Here is a 20,424-nt window from a genome sequence, read left to right as displayed (position 1 = left end):
CGGCTTTCTCTGCCGTGCTCTTTAGCTGTGGTGTTTCTCCTTGCCACAGGCCTTAAAGTAATGGAGCAGCTGAGCATGTACTGACACCCGTTCATTCAGACCACGCAGCACCTCCCAACTCCCTGGGCCTCTTCCTCGATAAGGAGCGTAGGCACAAACACCCCAAGGTTTGGGGTCGGGCATACTCACAGTCCTGGGACAAGTGTGCTGCAAGCTGGTGGTGCCGGTTCACATTTGCCTTTTGCCCACTCAGCCAAAAGGTGCTGACACACCATGTGTCTGGCCTCTGCTGCAGGTTGAGACAACCTGCTAAGGGGAAAGGGAGTGGCTGGCTCAGCTTCCAGGCCACCTTCTAGAGGCTGAAGGGAGGAGAGCCCTAGCCATGGGCGTGAGTGCTCACAAGGGCCTGCACCGTCCTGCGAGAAGCCCATGCCGCAGCACCTGGACTGCACCAGGCTCTGTGTACGTGGCCGGCCTCCACAGTGAAGGGACATTTTCGTAGAGCTTTCTCACCATGCTTTCCGGTTGAAGAGCAGGGAGAGAAGACTCAGTGCTTCTGGACAGAAGTTGTTTCTCCCTTATCCATACTGCAGTAGATACACAGGCCGCTCAGCTTCTCTAAAATGAATCTAAACTGGTAAAACAGCAGGGCCATCACGGCACTGAGACATCAAATCCGTACCACTATCTGTGGCTCCCCAGTGTACAGCAGACAGGGACTCCCCTGGCCTTCTCCAAGTGACCAGACTATGACAAAAGGTAACGAGTCACACGGCTGCTTCTGAGGCTCCCTGCCTGGGCCATTCATGAGAAGCGAGCCAGAACTGAACCCTTAGGCTTGAGCATGTGCCTGGCCTTGCAGAAGACTTGCCACATCCTCGGAATGACCTGCATCGGAATTAGCTCATTCTGCCATTAGACTCAGAAAATCCAGAGAAGCTGGTTCTTATCAGATGGAAAAGGAACTGAATCTAACCACAAGCAACTGTGTAGACAGAGACCAGAACGCAGCACTGCAGCAGCTCTTGCTGCAAGCACTCAGAGGCCACCAAAGCAAGCCATCCGCTTTGTGGCTCAGGCGGTCAGGGAAACACTGGTGCCAGACCCCAAAGTGGTGACAGGCCAGAGAGAAGACTGACGGTAAGACTGGCACAGCGCCAGCCACTGGAATTACGTGTCTGCTGTAAACGTGCTCTGCAGAATGCTTTCTGAACCCAGAAAGGATAAAGAGAATTGTGGAGTCCAAGCAATCTCGTTTGCGTCTTCACTGCATCCAGTCACCCACAAAGGCAGCACGGCTGATGCCTGGCGATCTGTACACAGGGAAGAATCTGTGGTCAACAAGAACCCACATCTACACTTATTCCCCAGATCTACTACATTCACCCCACTTTACCTGGACTTTGCCAACCTTCCTATCTATGAGCTTTACCGGAGCTGGGCACAAGCTGCAGAATTAACTACTGCATCTTTGTTTCATTTCTTTGACCTGTGGTTGGAGCTACCGATCAGCAAAGAACTATCTGAACAACATACAGTAGGAAAAAGAGAAAACTGGGTAATCAAGATTCTTACCAAATAAATACAAACTTGTGTACAACACAATGAAAAAAACCCTAGAAATGTAGTGTTCAGTCTTTTTGAGAATACAAGTATTCAAGGGAGAAAGAGAGCAGACTTAAAGCAGTTTTAACAGTTTTTAATAAAGAAAGTAGACAACAAAGATAACTAAGCTTGGTGTAAAACGGGGGGGACAAGAGAAGGGAAAAGAACAATAGAAGCAAGAGAACAAAGGCATGAAAATTGTATTTCAGATTCAAAAAAATGCCCTCCCCGTGTTCTCTTGAGCACAGTCATGAACTCAGGGGGCTTTAATGCAGAAGGCTCAGGGTCAGAAACATAATGTGAGGAAGAGACAACGAGGGGAGTGAGCGAGCGTGGGGAAACTATCTGCACTGAAGCCGAGCTGCGGCTGCTGCTTTTGGTAACTGGAAGTCTGATCAACTAGAACTTCCCAACAGCACTGACAGAATGAACTGAGAAACTGAGGCTAGCTTCAGAAGCCCAGACATCTGGTATACAGCGCAGAGAGGCACCGGGGGTCTGGGTAACACAAGTGCATGGCTCTCTTTATTGTCCTCATGTTTCCTTCACCCCTACCTCACGTTACAGAGGAAAAGGATAAACTGGACGCACTTTTAAGTAAATGGATGCACCTCAAAACCATAATCTTACGTGAAATAAACCCAACACACAAGTTTAAATATCACACTGTTTCTCTTATATAAAAAACCTAAAGCTAAGTAAGGAGCAAAAAATGAATGGTAGTTGTTAGGAAGTAGGAAGACCTTTTTCAAATGGGAAGGGAAAAAGGGGAGAGGGAGAGGAAAATGGGATTCTAAGAGTGGAAAACAATGGAAATAGAGCTTTTGCAAGCGGGGAAGGAAGAGTTGGCAAGAGCGAGAAGGGGAGAGGAAGGGGATGTGCAAACTCCACACAGCGAATGTGCTCATCATGTACTACGAACACACACTGACAAAAGACTGTGCCGGGGAGGGTGTGTGTATGCACCGAAGTAATTTTAGCTTCAACTTGCCACTGTACTCGTTTTCTAAATATTAATGTTTTATGGTATGTCAGGCTTTATAGCTAGGGAAACAGAAAAAGCAGATCACAGTGAACACTGCCACTGTTCCGATGAAACACTTTCAAATTCTCTTGGCTCCTCTTCCTGACCACAATTCAGCCAACCGGTGGTTTATCAGCACTGAGAAACACTCTCTTCTCACGCCACCAGGCTCCCACATGTCCACCCCACAAGAGTTCATGAAGTGCTAGCTATGTGCTGGATTTCTCATTCCTCATAGGTCCGGCCGGCCCCAGGCCCTCTGCCTCCCCGTGGTCCTCTATGCATATTCACAGGCTTCCGTAGCACATGTAACATGTACCACTTCACTTTCTCTTCCAAGTATGTTTACAGTTCTCCACAGTGTTTTAAGTAAAAACCTAGCTCAGTGAAGTGAGCAGGGCAGACACGGAACATCTGAACAGATGGACAGAGGGACAGGTGGAAGAAAGGTGGGTGGTGTACATTAGGCAAACATAGTGAGGATTACTGTGTGAAAACATGAGCTCTCATGAAACTGTAGGTACATAAAGAGGAAGGGCTCCCAAGGAAGTTTACAAGTGAACAGAAATTCGGGCAGTGCTGAATGTTGAGGGAGACAAAAGCAAGCTCTTCTGTGTGGGATGGCACAGTGAGAGGGACACTGAGAAACGATGTATGTAGTGGTCTCTGACCACGCACCACTTAAACTCCAATCTGAATAATCAGAAAGGCCAACCATATAAAAATCTGGGGAAACACACTCCATGAAGAAGAAACTTTACTCTTGAAACTGTATTTCTCATACAGATGCTGCGTTTGTGAGCTTTTAATATATGGATCCCTATAAAGCCCCGGTTTAATAATCTTTAAAAATTACTGAAGGATGCAACAAGGAAATGAGTGCAACAATTAATTTAGGAAGAGAGATTAATAAAGATTCTATTAAGGTTGAAGTGGGACTTACCTTCTGTGATGTTCTCTTCTTTTGTTGGATAGCTTTGTTCCCGGACCACAAAACACTGCCCTCAAGGATGCACTACAGGAGATGAAATTCTTTCAGGATAAAAAATATCTTTCAAGAGGTAGCAGAGATGGAGCTATTCGACATTTTCCTGGAAGCACATACCTTACCTTGAAAAATGGAAGAAGAGTGATAAAAACTATTCCTAAACAACAGGGTAATGTAAGTGCGGGAGCAACTGAGCCTTAGGAACCATGGTAACATTGACTTCAATAATCAATTCCACTCCACAACTCTGAGCAAATTGTACTTGGGTATCTGCCTGCACGGAGGTCCACTCTGGAGGGATGAACAAGCCATAGGCTGTAGATGATCAAGTGACTGAAAATAGTGCCCATTTATTTGACCACTCATGACAGGGACTAAAACTAAGTCCAATGAAGATATAATTTGCAAGTAAATTTTACATAAATGGATATATACATGTGTGTACATGGGCCAATGCTAATACTTTGGGTTTCCTGTTCAGTCCATTTTCTGTAATGCAAGTTTTCTTAATGTAGTACTGTTTAATTCTCATCTATGTAACCAAAGGGATTCAATGTTTAGGCTACAAATCGATGCTGTTTGTGTGTCATGTTTTTGGAAATTGGACCTTTTGTGACAATTCCATTCAAACGTAACACTGCCTATGGACTGAACAGTCCTTGCACGGGCGTGTGCTAGGAATCTGCCTCTCATCTTCAGCAGTGATTGTTTGGACTGCTGAGCAGCAGAGGGTCATTTTCTCCAACCCTAAATCCTTCTGAACTCACCAAGAAACTCATTAATTCTCCCAGATCATAAATGATGGCTTTGGAGCTGGAAGCTCTATCTCCATTATAGAATTTCCTGACAAGCCATTTTGATGGATTTCCAGTTGCCCTTCCTTCTTATGGTCATTTATTCTCACTAATCCATATATTCTTTAGACAAGAAGAGGAAAGAAAAACTTAGGAGCCAGGCTCTTGCTGCTTTTACCCATCAGGTGGATACTGAGTCAACAGGGAGCAACACCAACACAGGCTGGCAGAGCTCTGAGAAGAGCCTGACACAGACAATGAGTTTGGCAAGGCAATCGTGAACGTTTTAATATACGAATCCACACGAAATGTGAGAAATGTGAGAGATCAGTTAGAGCAGGAGAGGTCCTCCAGATACCCAGCCTCTAGTGCAGTCTTTGATAGCTCTGACACCTCCTCTCCATCCAGTGTTTACTATTCTAATGGAGTTGATACTTTTAACAACTAAATGCCAAAGTAGCCCTGTGTATTCAAACACGGTACTGACACCCTGCCTCAGCCTAAGAGCTGGCTCCAACTCCCAACCCTCCTAAACTCATGCATTGCTGTTGGCAGCAGTGGCCCTGCTAGCAGACTGTCACTGCCTTCATGAAGGAGGGGAAGCCCTCCATGGAGCTATGGGGCAGGACGTTAGGACACCAAAGGTTGCATTCAGATTTTCTTTTCCATACCTCTTTTTATAAAGCCTGGAAAGAAGACCCACACGAAGTATTTTTTTAAACACTTCTGCCATTCTTACTTGGAGGACTCCACAGAGAGCTCCCAGTGTCTTCAGAGGGGCAAGAAATCCCAGGAGCTCAGTGTCAGACTCAGGTAACAGAGAAGAAGAAAGCACATCAGGGTTCTTCCTCTGTCCTACATGGTGCTTAGGGGTTCAGGAAACTTGTTTCAAGTACAGGAAATTGATGAGCAATACTTAAGAGCTATTTTAGTAACAAGAATTTTTCTAATTAACTTTGAATTAAGCACAAACATCTTTCTTTTGTTTATTGTTGGATCTATTTTGAAAATGTATTTGTTTATTTTTTGTGTTGGTAAGTAAAGCACACCAAATAAATACTCCCTTGGTGACTGAGATTATTTTAGCATTTTGGGTCATGTTTAATCAGTAATAGGTTAGGGGTCTGAAGCCAAGCTGCAAACAGAAGATTCTTTTAAAAACAAATCCCTGTATCAGCACTTTCCATGATTTTTCTTTCTCCTACAAGTGGAAAACAGCAAAAATTAACTTGGATATAAATGTAATGAACTTGTATTACAAACTAGAATCAAAACAAACAGGGCCACTTCTTGACTTAAAAATGTAAATTAATTGACTGAAATGGACCAGCCTCTCATGACCTCTGCACTGAGTGACAAGTCAAACTTGTGAAAAGAACACAAGTAAAAAAGAGATGCAACTTCAGATTGTAATACTCAATAACAATTTAACTAAATCACCTCTTAAAAAAAAAAGTTCAGTTCTTTGGGAAATGAGGTCCTCGGGATGGCTAATGGGAAGGAAAGAATACCCCTGCGGGCACGTCTCAGGCTTGTCCTGAAGCCATTTTCCATGTAAAAATTAATGTAACAAAATTTCTTCCTAGCCCTGAAAACTCTAAATCTGACTTCACAGCCAGAACCCTGCAAATATGTCCTAGCACACTCAGAAGGGAAGAGGAGGCACAACACAACAGTGCCATGCCAGACAAGTCCACGAGCCCACTGCACACGTGGGCCAGTGCACGCCATCACTTGCTCGGACCTTTGTGAATGCCTGAGATTTTCTGACAGTTCTGCTTCCCCAGCCAGAAGCTACATGTTCTAAATCATAAAGCTAGGCACATGCATCGTGAGCTGTCAAGTACCAAACTGAATTTTACAGTTATAAAAACATTTTTAAATGCCTGGGGAAAGTACTACTTATCTATTCAACCTCTTGGTTCTATACTCCTGTAACTAATTTCAAGCCAAAATAGTCTGAGCACCATAAACTTCCCTATAAATGGAAGGGAATAAAATGTGGAGAGAATTAGGTCCATACACAAACATAATCCATAATCCTGAAGGGTTTTAGGTAAGTGGAAAAGGCCAGTTTTGGTATTTGAAAAATAGAAATTTTTGGCATATTTTCAACTGATTTTTTTTTTCTTTTCCATGCATTTAATAAAAACAGTCGATAAAAGAAAGCTGATGGTAGAGCAGCATTTATGGTACAGCCTATGAAAAATAATGCCAAGAAGAGCCACATTTCTCTAGAGCTGATACACAGGCATCAATTTTACAGTGTTAAACACCTAATAAGACAGACTGCAAGGACAGAGGAAGTACGTAACAGCAGACAGCCCAGAGTATTCTGTCACTGCTTTCTTGTGGCACCCAGCCCATTCTTCCCTGCACAGCACTCGCTGTTGGAGTTTACCCCTCTGCTTGTTTACTACGGAAAACACCACCCAATACAAATAAAAAACTCCTATGATGCTTGAACACAGTGTCACTGGTTTAAATAGCCTTTTAATAGCAAAACTTTTTACATTATAATAGCTTGCAACCACCTCTTTCAATACAAAATAAACAGAGATCATATTTGTCTCCACATTGGACAATTCTCGCCCCTATGACATATACAGTAAAAAGGCCCAGGTGTTGTCTGGCTCACTGCTGCAGAGATCTGCACAAGTAAACCAGCCAAGTCAGCTTCCTTCTCTACTCTGTGTGGGATCTATTAGTTACGAAACAATAATACAGACATGATTTTTGAAATTAAGCAAATGAATTTGTTCCTCCATTCTCTAGAGATATCTTTTCTCTCGAATCATATTACCTTTACAACTCTACACAAGTCCATAGATTTTTATTTCCACACCTTCACAATCCCATCTCTAGAGGCAGTCACGATGAAGCCCTGTGTTGTCTGGAAGGTAGCAATGTCTGTGATGATGTCATGATGTCCCACAGGCAAAGACTCTGGGCCTCTTCTAGGGGTGTCGTCGCTTGGTCCTACTTTCTGTTTATTCTGAATTTCCTGTTTGATGGTTAGAAGTCAAAGAGAAAGTCAGAAATCTGTACCACATTCTACTTTCTAGCAGTGTTCTTGCTCCCAGGATATTTCACTGCTTAGAAGTTAACACTTCATGTAAAGTGACCCCGCTTTCACAAATAGCTGAACAGGAGTAAAATCCACTGGTCCACAATAACATCTAGAGTCCACTCACTGCATCAGTTGAAGAGCCGCTTACAAATATGGAACATATAAATGGCCAATATTTTGTGCATATTAACTTTTATTAACATCAAAGAAAAAAGGGAACAGAATGTATCAGATGTTCTAGCCATTCTTACAGCTCCTTAGGAAGTAAATTTCTTCTATGGAGCACTTACTTTGGCCAGACACAGAAACGTCACATTTGAATTTTATTTATTTATTTATTTTTGTACCGGGAATTGAACTCAGTACCTTGTGCTTGCCAGGCAGGCACTTATGCCACTGAGCTATATCCCCAGCCCACATTTGAAATTTTTGTCTAAGTCAAGAATACAAGTTTTGCCAGGCATGGTGGTGCACCCCTGTAATCCCAGCACTCAGCAGGCTAAGGGAGGATCGCCGTAAATTCAAGGCCAGCCTGGGCTACATAGTGAGTTCAAGGCCAGCCTGGACTACATAGCAAGACCCTGTCTTGAAAAGAAATACAAGTTTTACAGTCCCAAAGGCCATGTCTGAATTTGTTTTGTTTACTGAATGAACTAATCTTGGACTACTAACAACTTGTCTGTGCTTAATTTTCTTATTTAAGGAAAATAAAAATCTTCCATAAACACTTCTCAGTGCCTGTTCAATTTGAGCTACACACTTATGTGTACTGTCTTCATAACTTAATACAGAAAAGCCAAGAGAAAAAATATTTCTTAAATTAAAAGCACTACTGCCAGTTTTGACCAAAGTCACTTTTGTACCTATACAACTTGAAAGAAACACAAAGAGATAGTACCTGGACAACCTCGGTGCCTTCTATTATTTTTCTATAGTAGGACACAGACGGGGAACTAGTACTTCCTGCCACAATGTAAGATCTTTCTGGGTAAGCCAAGTCCCAAAACCTAGGGAAGAAGAAATAAATGCTGGTATCTCTGCTGGACAGTGGGCAGAATAATCACTGGCACACATTCATCAACACACTGTTTCCTTTTGCACTATGACGAGATGTTTTCAAAACCAACAGCATTAACATTAATTGCAAGTACACTGACAGTTGTCCTTCCAAGGTGTTGATAACTGCTGTAATACTTTCATAAACCAAAGCACCCGTCATATTTTAAGAATCAAATACCCTTTGAGACACTACACACACCTTATTTTCATGTCTGAGCCAGCTGTTAGTAGGATAGGATTCCCATCTGCAGGACTGCAGTAGATACCATGGACACTGTGAGGAGAAGGCTTGAGAGAAAGAAATAGAGTTAAATAAGAGACATCATGTACCCACCATGACAGTATTATTTCCAGAGGCAAGTTACCTGACTTTAAAATATAGTTGCTTCTATTATTCTGAACAGAGAGGTGTAGCCTGTTTAGCTTCCTGAAATTTCTTCTTTGGGATTATCCTGAGCAGGAACCCAACTAAAGAAAAATCTGCTCTATCTGTACCCCAGTGAAGTATCCTTGGCAACATGACTATTAAAAACAAAAGTAGAGCGCTCCTCAATTTATCTTGGAGGTGTGTTCTGATAAGCACACTGTGAGATGAAAAAGTGCACTATCATCATAATGTCAAAAAATTGTAAGTCAGACCATCTAAGTCACAGCCCTTTCAATATGTACAAAGGTGATATTTCGTTCTTTAGTAACCTGAACTTCAATCTAGCCTTTGCCTGATTAACTCAGTCTATTGGGGTTCCAAAGAATACTACAAGCCTTACGGAGTTAGCAATTAAAACATTCAATGAAGCAGAGAGTAGCAAGCTTAAGGAATTAGAAAACACCCGTATAGCAACAGCCACATGACACTTGATGTTACTAAAAAGCCAAATTTAAACATAACCCAAAAGCCCAAAAGAGAACACGTTTGCTAAAATGCCCGAATGTGCTTAGGAGGTGGATCCACGATCCACTACTGCGGATGATATTGTGACCCACGGGATCATCCACTACAGTAAAAACTGGAGACAAACCTGTAGCTCAGACAGTGGTGGTGCGCTGCTGGCCCAGAGCGTAAACCTTCTGTCACCGGTCTCCATGTCCCACATGGAGACTTCATTATTCCCCTGAACAGCTAAGAGAAAGAAAGTCCAAAACTATTACTCAAACAAGAAGGAACTCGCTTTACAAGTCAGCTTGTATTCATTTCCATTTTCCCACCTATAAGAAATGTTGAGCAGTACTTTTAAACAACACAATTTTGCTCCCAGACAGTTTTGTTTTGTTTTTTCAAATAACCTAACAACAAAATATGTACTGATCACCAAACAACTGAAAACAAGGGTGGGGTAGAAAGATAAATCATATACAGATCCCGCCCTCAGGAAACCTACAGTCTAGGAGAGGAAAAATGAGGAAGACAGTGAGAAAGAAACAAAGTGTTGGCCGAATGTGACAGGAGGCTCGCTGTAAGTTCGAGGCCAGCCTGGAACTCACAGCCACACAGTGAGTTCAGGCTAGCCTGAACTGCATAGCGAGACCCTGTCTCAAAAGAAAAAAAAAGTGCTCTAAGTTCCACCTGAACTCAGGAGGAAAGAATTCACACCCCGTGGGTGAGAGGCAAGACTCCCTCATGAACAACATGTTCTAGCTGGGACTGAAGAGGCAAGTAAAGCTGGACAGACAGAAGTGGCAGGCAGACCTTTCTGGCCAGACAGAACTGAAGGAACAGGAAACATCAAAGAAAAATCTGAGTGTTTGGGGGAAATCTGAGAAGCTGGTCCAACTGAGGCGTATTTGTGACAGGGAGGAGAGTCTGAACCATTACAAAAAGTGGAAAGTACAGGCCTAAGAGCAACTACACCTTACACGTTGTGGTGCAGGAGGAAAGAATATGCCCAGGCTTCCTCACTTACTAATATTACTGTGCCAGTAATATTTACTATAGACTAGTCATGTCCTAATCACTGAAGAAAAGATGGCAAACAAAGTAGAAAAATTCCCTTGTGCATGGAACTTCTAGTCTCATGGGGATGCTGAACAAAAGAACACAGAAGCACAGAAGCAGGAGTGCGCCTGCTTCAAGGGATAGGTTGGCATGGCTGGAGCAAGAGGAAGAGATTACCAGGAGGAAGGGCAGTGGTGCTTCTCACTGCGCACTCGCTGCTCTGAGGCAGACCTACATGAACCACACCAACAGACTCCTGTGCCCTCTGCCTTCTAGAGGGATCTGGCCTGTGGCAGTCTAACGGCTCCCAAAGATATCCAGATCCTATTTTCTGGAACCTATAAATATTACTTTAAAGGGCAAAGTGACTTTGAGCTCTAAGGAACCTTGAAGGTGGGAATTAGTCTGGACTATCCAAATGGGCCCTAACTGTGATCACAAGCATCCTTGTAAGAGGAAGGCAGATTTGACAACAGCAACATCAGGCAATACAACAAAGAACCAAGACACTGTGCTCCTGGACAACTCAGGAAGAGGCCAGGTGACAGTCTCAGTGTGAGTCTCTAGAAAGACTGGGGTCTTGCTGCCATCCTCACTTTGGCCCATAAAACCCATTTCAGCCTGCTGGCCTCCAGTATCATTAAAAAATAAATGTGTTATTGTAAGCCACCAACTTTGCACTTAATAAGCTGCTACCGCAATCACAGAAAACTAACACACTTACGAAGAGTCCCAGTAGGAGACCAAAGCAAAAGATCAGTCATGCAGGGTGGCAGCATCTCTCACCTCACAATCACTGTTCCCCGCAAGGTTCAACATCTTTCCCAATTCCAGACCCTCCCCTGATACCTTCTAGTGATGCTCTGCTGTTACTAATCCCACATCACTGTACTATCCTTTGTGAAACTCCTACACACTCACCTCTGTAAAAGTTCCTTGAAAATAAAATCTTCTGACCTTCAGGTGCCATGAGTTTCCTGCTGGAACCCTGACTGATAAGAAAGTCAGAGAGTGGGGCAGGAGGCTAGCTCTCGTAAGGCCTTTTGGACCACAGTAAGGAGTTTCTCTGTCATGTGGAATAAGACACCACTAGAAAGTATTAGGAGAAGTAAAAACAACCATAAGGGATACACAGAGAAGCGGGAAGTTAAGAGGCTACGGCATTAAAAGAGCAAGACATCACGGTGGTTCAGACTCAGGAAACAGTGAAGCTTCCGAACAGGGACATGCGGTCAGTTTCTGGGTCTATTTCAACACAAAGCTGCTGGGGCTGGCTGAGGCACTGGAGGAGGATGAGACAAGAAGAGTCAGGGACAACACCAGACGCTGCTGAGTGCCCCGCAGAGTTTCCATTTACTGAGAGGACCCCATGGGGAGAGCAAGTGTGTCTCAGGGTATGAGGCAGCACAGGGAACACTCTGCAAAGGGGAAATTGGTACTCAGTTTGGCCACATCAAGTTTATGATGGCTACTGGAAATCTCAGGGGAGAATTTTTTGGCATACAGATATAAAACCTGCATAAATTCGGTATTTAAAGTGTGGGACTGGATGATATCACACACAGAGCCTGTGTAGAAGGACAAGATTTTAAGACCAAACACTGTGAGTGAGACCACAATTTCAAAGTTAGGAAGACAAGGAACCAGTGGGTCAGAAAGTGGGACAAGTAAGAGAAATGACCTGGGAACCAGTTAGGCGAAGATTTTAAAAAGATGCCAAAGGGACAGCTGAGCAAACGACCGCTCATGAGGGCTCCGCGGTGGTCACTGCACCTGGCAGCACCACGACTGTGACAGCACCGGTGCATGAGGTGGACAGCGTATATCAGAAGGGGTCACAGAGCCCAAAGCAAGTGGGCTCATAAGAAAAACACGAGGAAAAAAAAGCTATTATTTATCAAGCATTAATTGTATGTCAGACTGTGTGCTTTTTCTACTTCACTTCCTGAAAACGTCCACATTAAGTATTTCACCCACATTTTACAGATGAGGAAAACTGGTTCCAAAGACTTGTGTAAGTGTTCTGACCAAAGATCCGTGCAAAACAAAGCTAGTGCACAATGAACAGGAGGGGAGCCTGCAAGAAACACATCGCCAAGAAATGGCAACTGAGAGGATGAATCAAGGTTTCTAACTTAGACTTCAAGGAAGATAGCGGCAGCTTTAACAAAACAGGGAACACAGGAGAAAGCAAAGAAGTAAAATGAGAGACAGTAGCAGGCAGGAATGGAGAGTGGTAGCAGCAACACAGAATATTGTTTCTAAACATAATAAATATGAGACGACAGTGACATTTCAGTGGTGGGAACTTCCACAATCAGAATGCAATCAGGCATTTGGTTCATATATGAAATTAAAACTCTAAAAAACATGAGTTTTAGCAACAGGACATAATGCAGTTTCCAAGAAACTTCCCTGTCATGAAAGCCAGCCCTCCATCTCACCTGCAATCACCCACGACTGGTACAGCGGGTGCATGGAGAGACGCCTGATTCGCGCCCTGGAAGGATGACAGTGACTGGAAATTGGCAACTGGAACCTCATGTCCCAACAAGCCATGGTACCACTGCTTGTACCTTGGGAAGAAAAAGCATAACAGAGTTTATGTAATGATCAAAACACCATAGGCTCCATTTACACAAAGGTAAACAGCAACAGGTTTAAAATAATGTATTTTAAAACTGCTGTAGGCATTCAGAGAAAGGCTTTGTTTCATGAAGTTGTCTCCCCAGTTTCAAACAACACAAGTTTTTAATGAACAGATATAAAGTGCTCAACATAAAGCCACTATAATACTGTCTTAGGAATGTAAATTCAAGAGTAACTCATTAATTATTGACACTGTTATCAACTGCCAAAGGCACCCACAAAAGCAAAGCTCTAGAGAAGACATAAACTGAAGCTGGTAAGTCAAAATGTTCAGACTGCCTTAAATGACATATTTTACTAATACCCAAAGATCACTTTAGAGTCCAAAGTGGTAGCAGTTTTGCAACTATCATCAGACTTTAAGCATTTCCCATGTACATTTTTCTCTAAAGCACTCAGGAGGTAGGTATGGGCATCTAATCACAGAAGAAAGTGGGGTGAGTACCTCTGCATTTGCTCACAGCAACTTGAACCCTGAAGAAGGAAAGACAGCCCCCTCATCCCACAAGATGATGCCTGCTCCAACACTGAGCAACTGGTGACACAACAGGGGACATTCATGAATTAGTTTCCAATCCCAGGGAAGAGATCCAATCCCATAGGGGGCAGTGAGGACAAACAGGAGTCTGGGTCCCTCTGCATTTCAGCCTGCCCCACTCCAGGACAACCAGGCTGCCTGAGAGGCATCACTGCCATTTGCTGATCTGGTAGGTGTGTGATATGCACTGTGCTCGATGTAGCGTTACGAGTTCCTGTACCTGTGTGGTTTATTTACACAGAAGGAAAAAAAAAAGCATTCCAAATAAACTATATAAAAAGCAATACAGGAAAAGATAGCTAGTTAATATCATAAATATGCAAACAGAAGGGAATCTAGAAACCTAAATTAAGCACAGATAACTATAATTCTTCTGAGAGGGAAACAGTAGGATGTGTAAATTCTCAAGGGCAATTTTAAAGCACTATTCGGAAGAGGGCGACACTTAAAACAGGAAAAGGAGAGGAAGATGGATGAGAAAAGGGCTGGCAAGGATAAAAGGGTTCAAAAGGTTCCTAGCAGGAATGAGCTTTAATGATCTACTGCACAGAATGGTCACCATAATTAATAACAATGCACTGTATATGTCAAGACTGCTGAAAGAAGAAATTTTAAATGTTTTTATCACAGATGTATATGCGACAGGCATGCGGTGCGATACAACAGAACAGCAGAAGCGGAAACAAGACCAGGCACATACAGCTATTGATTTTTGAAGAGAAGCCAAAAACACAACAGGGGAAAGAAAGCCTCTGTAATAAATGGTGCTGGGAAAAGTAGTGTCCACATGCAGCAGATTGAGTCTAAACCCATCTCTCTTATCATGTAGTAAACTAAAATCAAAATGGGTCAAAAATCTAAATGTTAAAACAGAAACAATCTGGTAGAAGATAAAATAGGTACAACTCTTCAGGCATAGGTATAGGCAAGGACCTTCTGAACAGAATCCCAAAGGCACAAGAAATAATACCACGAAGCAACAAATGGGATCACAGCAAATTCAAAAGCTTCTGCACAGCAAAGGAAACAATCAAAAGAGTGAAGAGACAATCTACAGAGTGAGGAAAGAACTGCCAGCTATGCCACAAACAGAAGATTAACATCTAGAATAAAGAACTCAAAAAATTAGACTCCTGGGGGCTGGGGATTTAGCTCAGTGGCAAAGTGCCTACCTGGCAAGCGCAAGGTCGTGAGTTCGGTTCCCGGTACCGGAGAAAAACCAAAAAAAAAAAAAAAAATTAGACTCCTCGAAACAAAAGACCCACTCAAAAAATGGGCAACTAAAATGAATAGACACTCTTCAGAAGAATTACAAATGGCAAATAACTACACGAAAAAATGTTAATTATGGCTGGTCATCAGAGAAATGCAAATTAAAACTACACTGATATACCATCTTACCCCAGGAAGAATGGTTATCATCAAAAAATCTAATATTAACAAATGCTTGGGAGAATTTGGGCAGGCGGGTGGCGGGGAGGAACTCTTCTACACTGTTGGTAGGAATGTAAACTAGTACAACACAGAAATTAGTGTGGACAGTCCTCAAAAAACTAAAAATAAAATTTCATTTGATCCAGCTATCCCCCTTCTAGGTATCTTCCAAAAGAAGTTAAAAATCACAGTATTACAAAGATACACGCATATCTCTGCTTACAGCAGTTCAATTTACAATAGCTAGATCTTAAAAACAGTATGTATGTCCATCAACAGATGAATGGATAAGAGAAATGTATTTATTCACAAGGGAGAATTTCCCTGCAATAAAAATAAACTTGAGGCGTTTGTAGGTAACTGGATGCAACTTGAGAAAATAATGCTAACTGGAATAACTCAGACAAACACCCTCACATTGTACTTGTATCTATGTTACGGTTTGTGTCTGGGTGTCCCCCAAAAGCCTCATGCGGTCGTGGGACAGGCTTTTAGAGTTTGACTGATTATGGGTGTGAGAGCTACACCTGCCCTGGGGTGGACAGTTTGCATATGTTAAGGGAGAGGAAGAGGCTGCTTGCTGCCATTCCCCACTTCGCTCTTTTTGCTTTGCTATCTTCTGCCTGGGAGCCATTTTGGGCGTTGGCTACTGTATCTCAGCAAGGAGAGAAAAGTAACCAAGACAATCTATAAACACACATAAAAAGCAAAACAGGACAGAGATAAACAGTATGAAATAGGGAGAAGTTCAAATACTTCCCCAAATTATATCTATTCTGTTGTTTCAAAAATACTTCAATATAAATGCTAATTTGTTTCATTCATACTACTAGTTTATCTCAGTTCACTGGAAAAGAAATTTTATGTTATTATCTATTTGGGGTCCACCCCGTAAGAACTGTTTTGGTTTACATCTTGTACTGAGTAACTACTACAAAGATAACTACACACAGTATATTAACTACTATTATCCTCTTACTATTTTGTTATAGAATCTGGTCTTATTTCTTCATTAAATAAAAACAAGAACTGGCTCCTCAACTAAAATATTCATACTTCACAGATAGGAAAGATTACAATTCTATATTAGTATTTTTTAATGCAACAGCAGTGCAATACATACTAGAAATAAGTAAAAAAATTATGTGAGGTGATGGACTTGATTGCCTGATTACATATTCTACAGTGTAAACATACAATGAAATGTCATACCGCTGCCCATACACACATCTATATACAATTATTACTTGTCAATTAAAAATTAGATCATGAGCAATACCATTTGTGGGTATGTACCCTAAAATAAACAGAAATATACGTCCTTACAAAAACCTATCCTTGCAAGTTTATTCAGAAAAGGTAAAAAACTACAACAACAACAAAAAACACTCAATTATCCATGAACTGGAGAATGAATACACAAATTATTCATAAAATGGAGTATTACTCAACAGTAAATTAAAAACTCCTCATATATGCAACCACATGGGAAAGTCTCACAAGCTCTGTGCTTAGTGAGAAAACATGTGCATTACATGATTCTAACTACATGACCTTCTGGAAAGGGCTAACCGGACAGAGGGTCTGGGAAGGGGGCTATGAGAAAATGATGGACGTGTCTGCACACTGTCTAGGTGAGGGCCACACTACTGTCTATATCTTTCAGAATTCATCTGTGTAACTACAAAAGAAGCAAGCAGTATCACATGCTACACCTTCAACCTACAGAGGGGTGGGGAACAAAGTGAGAAACCATCGCTCACTCTTCTCCCACACTAGGCACTGACCTACGGTTTGAGCTCATTAAATCTTCAAAGCAAACTCTGAAAGGATCAGTCCCACCTGAAGATGAGGACGCTGGGAGACAGGAGTTAAACACCTTGCCTGTGGTTACCGGAATTTAAAACTGTCTGCCCAAACTCAAACACTATTTTCCTTAAATTAAGACTGCTGCTGCCCTGGTAGAATAAAAGGATACCAGCAAATCTGATTACTATGATTATAAAGAGGCTCATTTAAGCACAGGAGAAAGGAATCTATTGTATACCTTGTGATACTTTATTTTCAAATATGCCTTTTAATGAAAAATAAATTACATGGGATAACATGATTATGAAAACCGGAGATGGGGAAAATGACCAGTAACAGGAAGAAGACAAACCAGCCGTGACAGGACGGCAAGTGCAGGCACCAGCAGCACTGAAAGCCAGCCAGTGACCGCAGGGCAGCTCACCGATGCAGAGCCAGCACTGGTGGATGTCCACAGCAAAGGAGGTGATGAGGCCGGACTTCAGGTCGTGCTTCAGTGTCCACGCGCTGCTGGAAGATCTGAGGTCCCAGCCAACCAGAGAGCCATTCACAGTGGCGTAGGCGAGGACGGGCTGCGCCCCCGCATTGAAGTGGTGCATGTCCACGACACAGCCGTCCTCCTTCAGGTCCAGGATTCTGGGAAGACACACAAGGCAAAAGGCAAAGGCTTTTCTAGTACCAAAAAACGCAGTGCTGATTTCTGTCTAAGGTAAATTCACGTCTTATCCCCGGGCAAGAAATAAAAATTATGTGACCCAATCAAGACAATTAGAGCTGAGGCATTTTTAAAAAATAATTTTATACTTATGGATGAATTGCAAAAACTGCAGTCTGTATACCCTTCACTGAGGTCCCCTCATCTCATATAACAACCCCCTCATTTTATATAGGTAACCATGATATGTAACGGTTCCTCTCATCTTATATATATATATATATAAAACCATCCCCCCTCATCTTACATAACCACAGAACTACTGAAACAGAGATTAACCACGGTCCCAGTACACAACACATCCTGACATTATCAGTTTACATTCCACAAGTACCCTACTGACCAAGATCCAATCTAGGATACCACATGGCACTGAGTTTTTATGTCTGTAGTCACCTTCAATCAGCGACAGCTCCTCAGTCGTTTGCAACCTTGATGTTTTGTAAGACTACTGGTTAGCTATTTTGGAAAATAACCCTCAGTTTGGACTTGTCTGATGATTTCTGTTAGTTCTCTCAATGGTCAGAGGTAATGTATACACTTCTTCATGTACCTAGACACATCTTGCTTCTCTACCTATGTCTTTGCACACACATATATGCAGCACGTGTATCATTAATCCATGGTAAAATCCCCAGCTCCTGTTCAGTACCAGTTCCTTCCAGCCCAGCCACTTATTTGTACCTTCTTTTTCCATTTAGTGAGAACCTGGCTCTCCTTATCCACAATACATTTACTCATTCTTTTTAACCTTAGAAAGTAGCCTCAAAATTGTTAAACCACAAGCCTGCGAAAAACAACCAATTGGACACAATGTTTTGAGCTCGGTTCCTTTTGTCACTAGCCCTGCAGTATCCTCTGTTTTTCCCAAGTTACTCAGGTTGGCACCTCCATTCCCTATGGGATGCCCCTCAATGTGATTATATGATTCCTTTCTAAAACAAGTTCATTTGTCACAAACTGTGTTCCATCTTTCCCATATATATTGGCTGATTTTTTAAATTTACATACAGTAAAATCACTTCTTTGTGGAATACATTTAAATGGGCTGTGACAAATACATAGGCTTGTACCTTCCACCACAGAACTGATAAGGCAAGAGAGACTCCATTTCCTGTTTTTAACTCCAGATTAAGAGAAGTCACTTAAAGTTCACTTAACCTGTAGTTCACCCCAGTTGCCTTGCTTAGTTATCAGCTCAGCATAGGGAGTCATAAAATGGGAACAGAACAAACAGGACAAATTGGGAAACGGGCTAAAAGTTACACTGCAGTGGTCATTTGGAATTTGGTTGTGTGACCTTCTGGGAGAAGTAAACTTTGTGATAATTGTGTGACATTCTTGTAAGATCCCCCAAAAGGAGGTAATAATGGTTACTATGGAAACCTAAAACACACTTAAACTGAAGGTGAGACCCAGACGGACATGGACATCTTCCCTGGTTCCTGGTTAGAGACTGTTCATCAGCCGGCTCCAATAAAGCTTTGTTCATTCCTGCCTTCTCAGTTTTCTTGGAGTTCCTCTCTCAATGGACTCGCTTACCGTATCAGAACCACAGAAAAGTGTTCTGCATCCCCAAATTATTTTGTGCAGCCCATTTGAAATCACCCACCCGTCCCTCATTTTGTAGAAACCACTGATCAGTTTTCTTCCCTGTAACTTGTTTTCCCAGAATGTCACATAAATGGAAATATATAGTGCATAGCTTTTTGCATCTGATTTCTTTCTAATTAGATCAAATTTTTTTCTAGCAAAATATTTAAAAGTCAATGCTGTTGCATAAGCCAGTAATTTATCTCTTTGTATTGTAGAGCACTATTCTACTCTTTTTTTCAAGTTGAGGCACTTTGAAAACTTTGAATGTTATAGGGCTGGGGATGTAGCTCAGTGGAATAGCACATGCCCAGCTTGCGTGGAACATGGGTTTGGTCCCCAGCCTGGCAAACAAAACAAACACAAAAACATCATAAATCACGCTGGCCAGCCTCAGTGATTACTACACACTGCCCCATGACACAGACTGTTATATTTTTACCTCTTAGACATCAGCAGGCATTATCTACAGTCAACATTTTAGACTTCCTCAGTCACACACATATCTTGCATATGCCTTATTTTTTTTTTACAATTGTTTAAAAACACAAAAATCATTCTTATTACATGGACCATACTAGGCTATAGTTTGCTGACCCCCTATCAGATAAACCTATATTTACCAATATTCTACTTGTGACTATATTTTTCTATAGAAGAATGATGAAAATCAAGATGTCAAATAAAATATGAACTGATTCTTCCCATAAATTCTAATTCATAAGAGTCACGATAACAGCTGATATGCTGAATGAAACAAATGACTCCAGCAAGGTTTCTTGGAGCAAATTAGGTACAGTAAAACTACAGTGAGGTACAGTAAAATCTATATTTCCTGGCAAGTCTCCTACTCTAAGTAGTAAATATTTGCTAAAAGACAGTAACATTCACAGTGAAAATGCTGTCCACTGTGAGATAACCACGTCTGGTAAGTATACTGCTATATATTCATCCTCTGCTGAAACAACCTGTAAAGAAAACTGGTGTGCATTTATTCAGTTAAAGGCCATACATAATATGTTCTGGAAAAAAGTTGCTGAAACCTGTTCAGGGAATATAGTGAAAATACACATACTTTTAAAGCCAAAACAAAACAATAAAAATAAAACAAAGAAATCCTAGGTGTTCTTTTCTGTCTTTAAGCTATACAATAACCATGAGTCATTATCCACTAAAAGTTTCATTTTGCTTTCTTTCTGTGAGGTCCAACACT

At 41.9% G+C, this 20,424-nt stretch overlaps 2 protein-coding genes across 7 annotated transcripts in view; one reads left to right on the top strand and one right to left on the bottom strand.

Annotated features, from left to right (window-relative positions):
- The window catches only part of Col6a6 (collagen, type VI, alpha 6), a 133,516-nt gene extending 128,028 nt beyond the window's left edge, over nucleotides 1-5,488 (top strand). For all 4 annotated transcript variants that reach the window (XM_005406861.2, XM_013505759.1, XM_013505758.1 and 1 more), the window contains one exon: nucleotides 3,605-5,488. In XM_005406861.2, the coding sequence (XP_005406918.1) occupies nucleotides 3,605-3,818 (214 nt within the window). In that variant the 3' untranslated portion in view covers nucleotides 3,819-5,488. The remainder of the gene's footprint in view (nucleotides 1-3,604) is intronic.
- Nucleotides 5,489-6,884: 1,396 nt separating this feature from the next.
- Pik3r4 (phosphoinositide-3-kinase, regulatory subunit 4) overlaps nucleotides 6,885-20,424 on the bottom strand; it is a 77,014-nt gene continuing 63,474 nt past the window's right edge. For 2 of the 3 annotated variants that reach the window (XM_005406858.1, XM_005406859.2), the window contains exons 15-20: nucleotides 17,328-17,539; nucleotides 12,918-13,049; nucleotides 9,560-9,660; nucleotides 8,740-8,828; nucleotides 8,380-8,488; nucleotides 6,885-7,415 (exon numbers count right to left, since the gene is read on the bottom strand). In XM_005406858.1, the coding sequence (XP_005406915.1) occupies nucleotides 7,245-7,415; nucleotides 8,380-8,488; nucleotides 8,740-8,828; nucleotides 9,560-9,660; nucleotides 12,918-13,049; nucleotides 17,328-17,539 (814 nt within the window). In that variant the 3' untranslated portion in view covers nucleotides 6,885-7,244. Of the gene's footprint in view, nucleotides 7,416-8,379; nucleotides 8,489-8,739; nucleotides 8,829-9,559; nucleotides 9,661-12,917; nucleotides 13,050-14,642; nucleotides 14,829-17,327; nucleotides 17,540-20,424 lie in introns of those variants that run through there. The other variant, XM_005406860.2, reaches the window with a different exon arrangement.

This window comes from Chinchilla lanigera, unplaced genomic scaffold, assembly GCF_000276665.1.
Source record: "Chinchilla lanigera isolate Chin_1 unplaced genomic scaffold, ChiLan1.0 scaffold00100, whole genome shotgun sequence".
Classification (NCBI taxonomy): Eukaryota; Metazoa; Chordata; class Mammalia; order Rodentia; family Chinchillidae; genus Chinchilla; species Chinchilla lanigera.
Note: the sequence above shows the minus strand (reverse complement) of the source record. Positions and strands in the feature narration are given on the sequence as shown.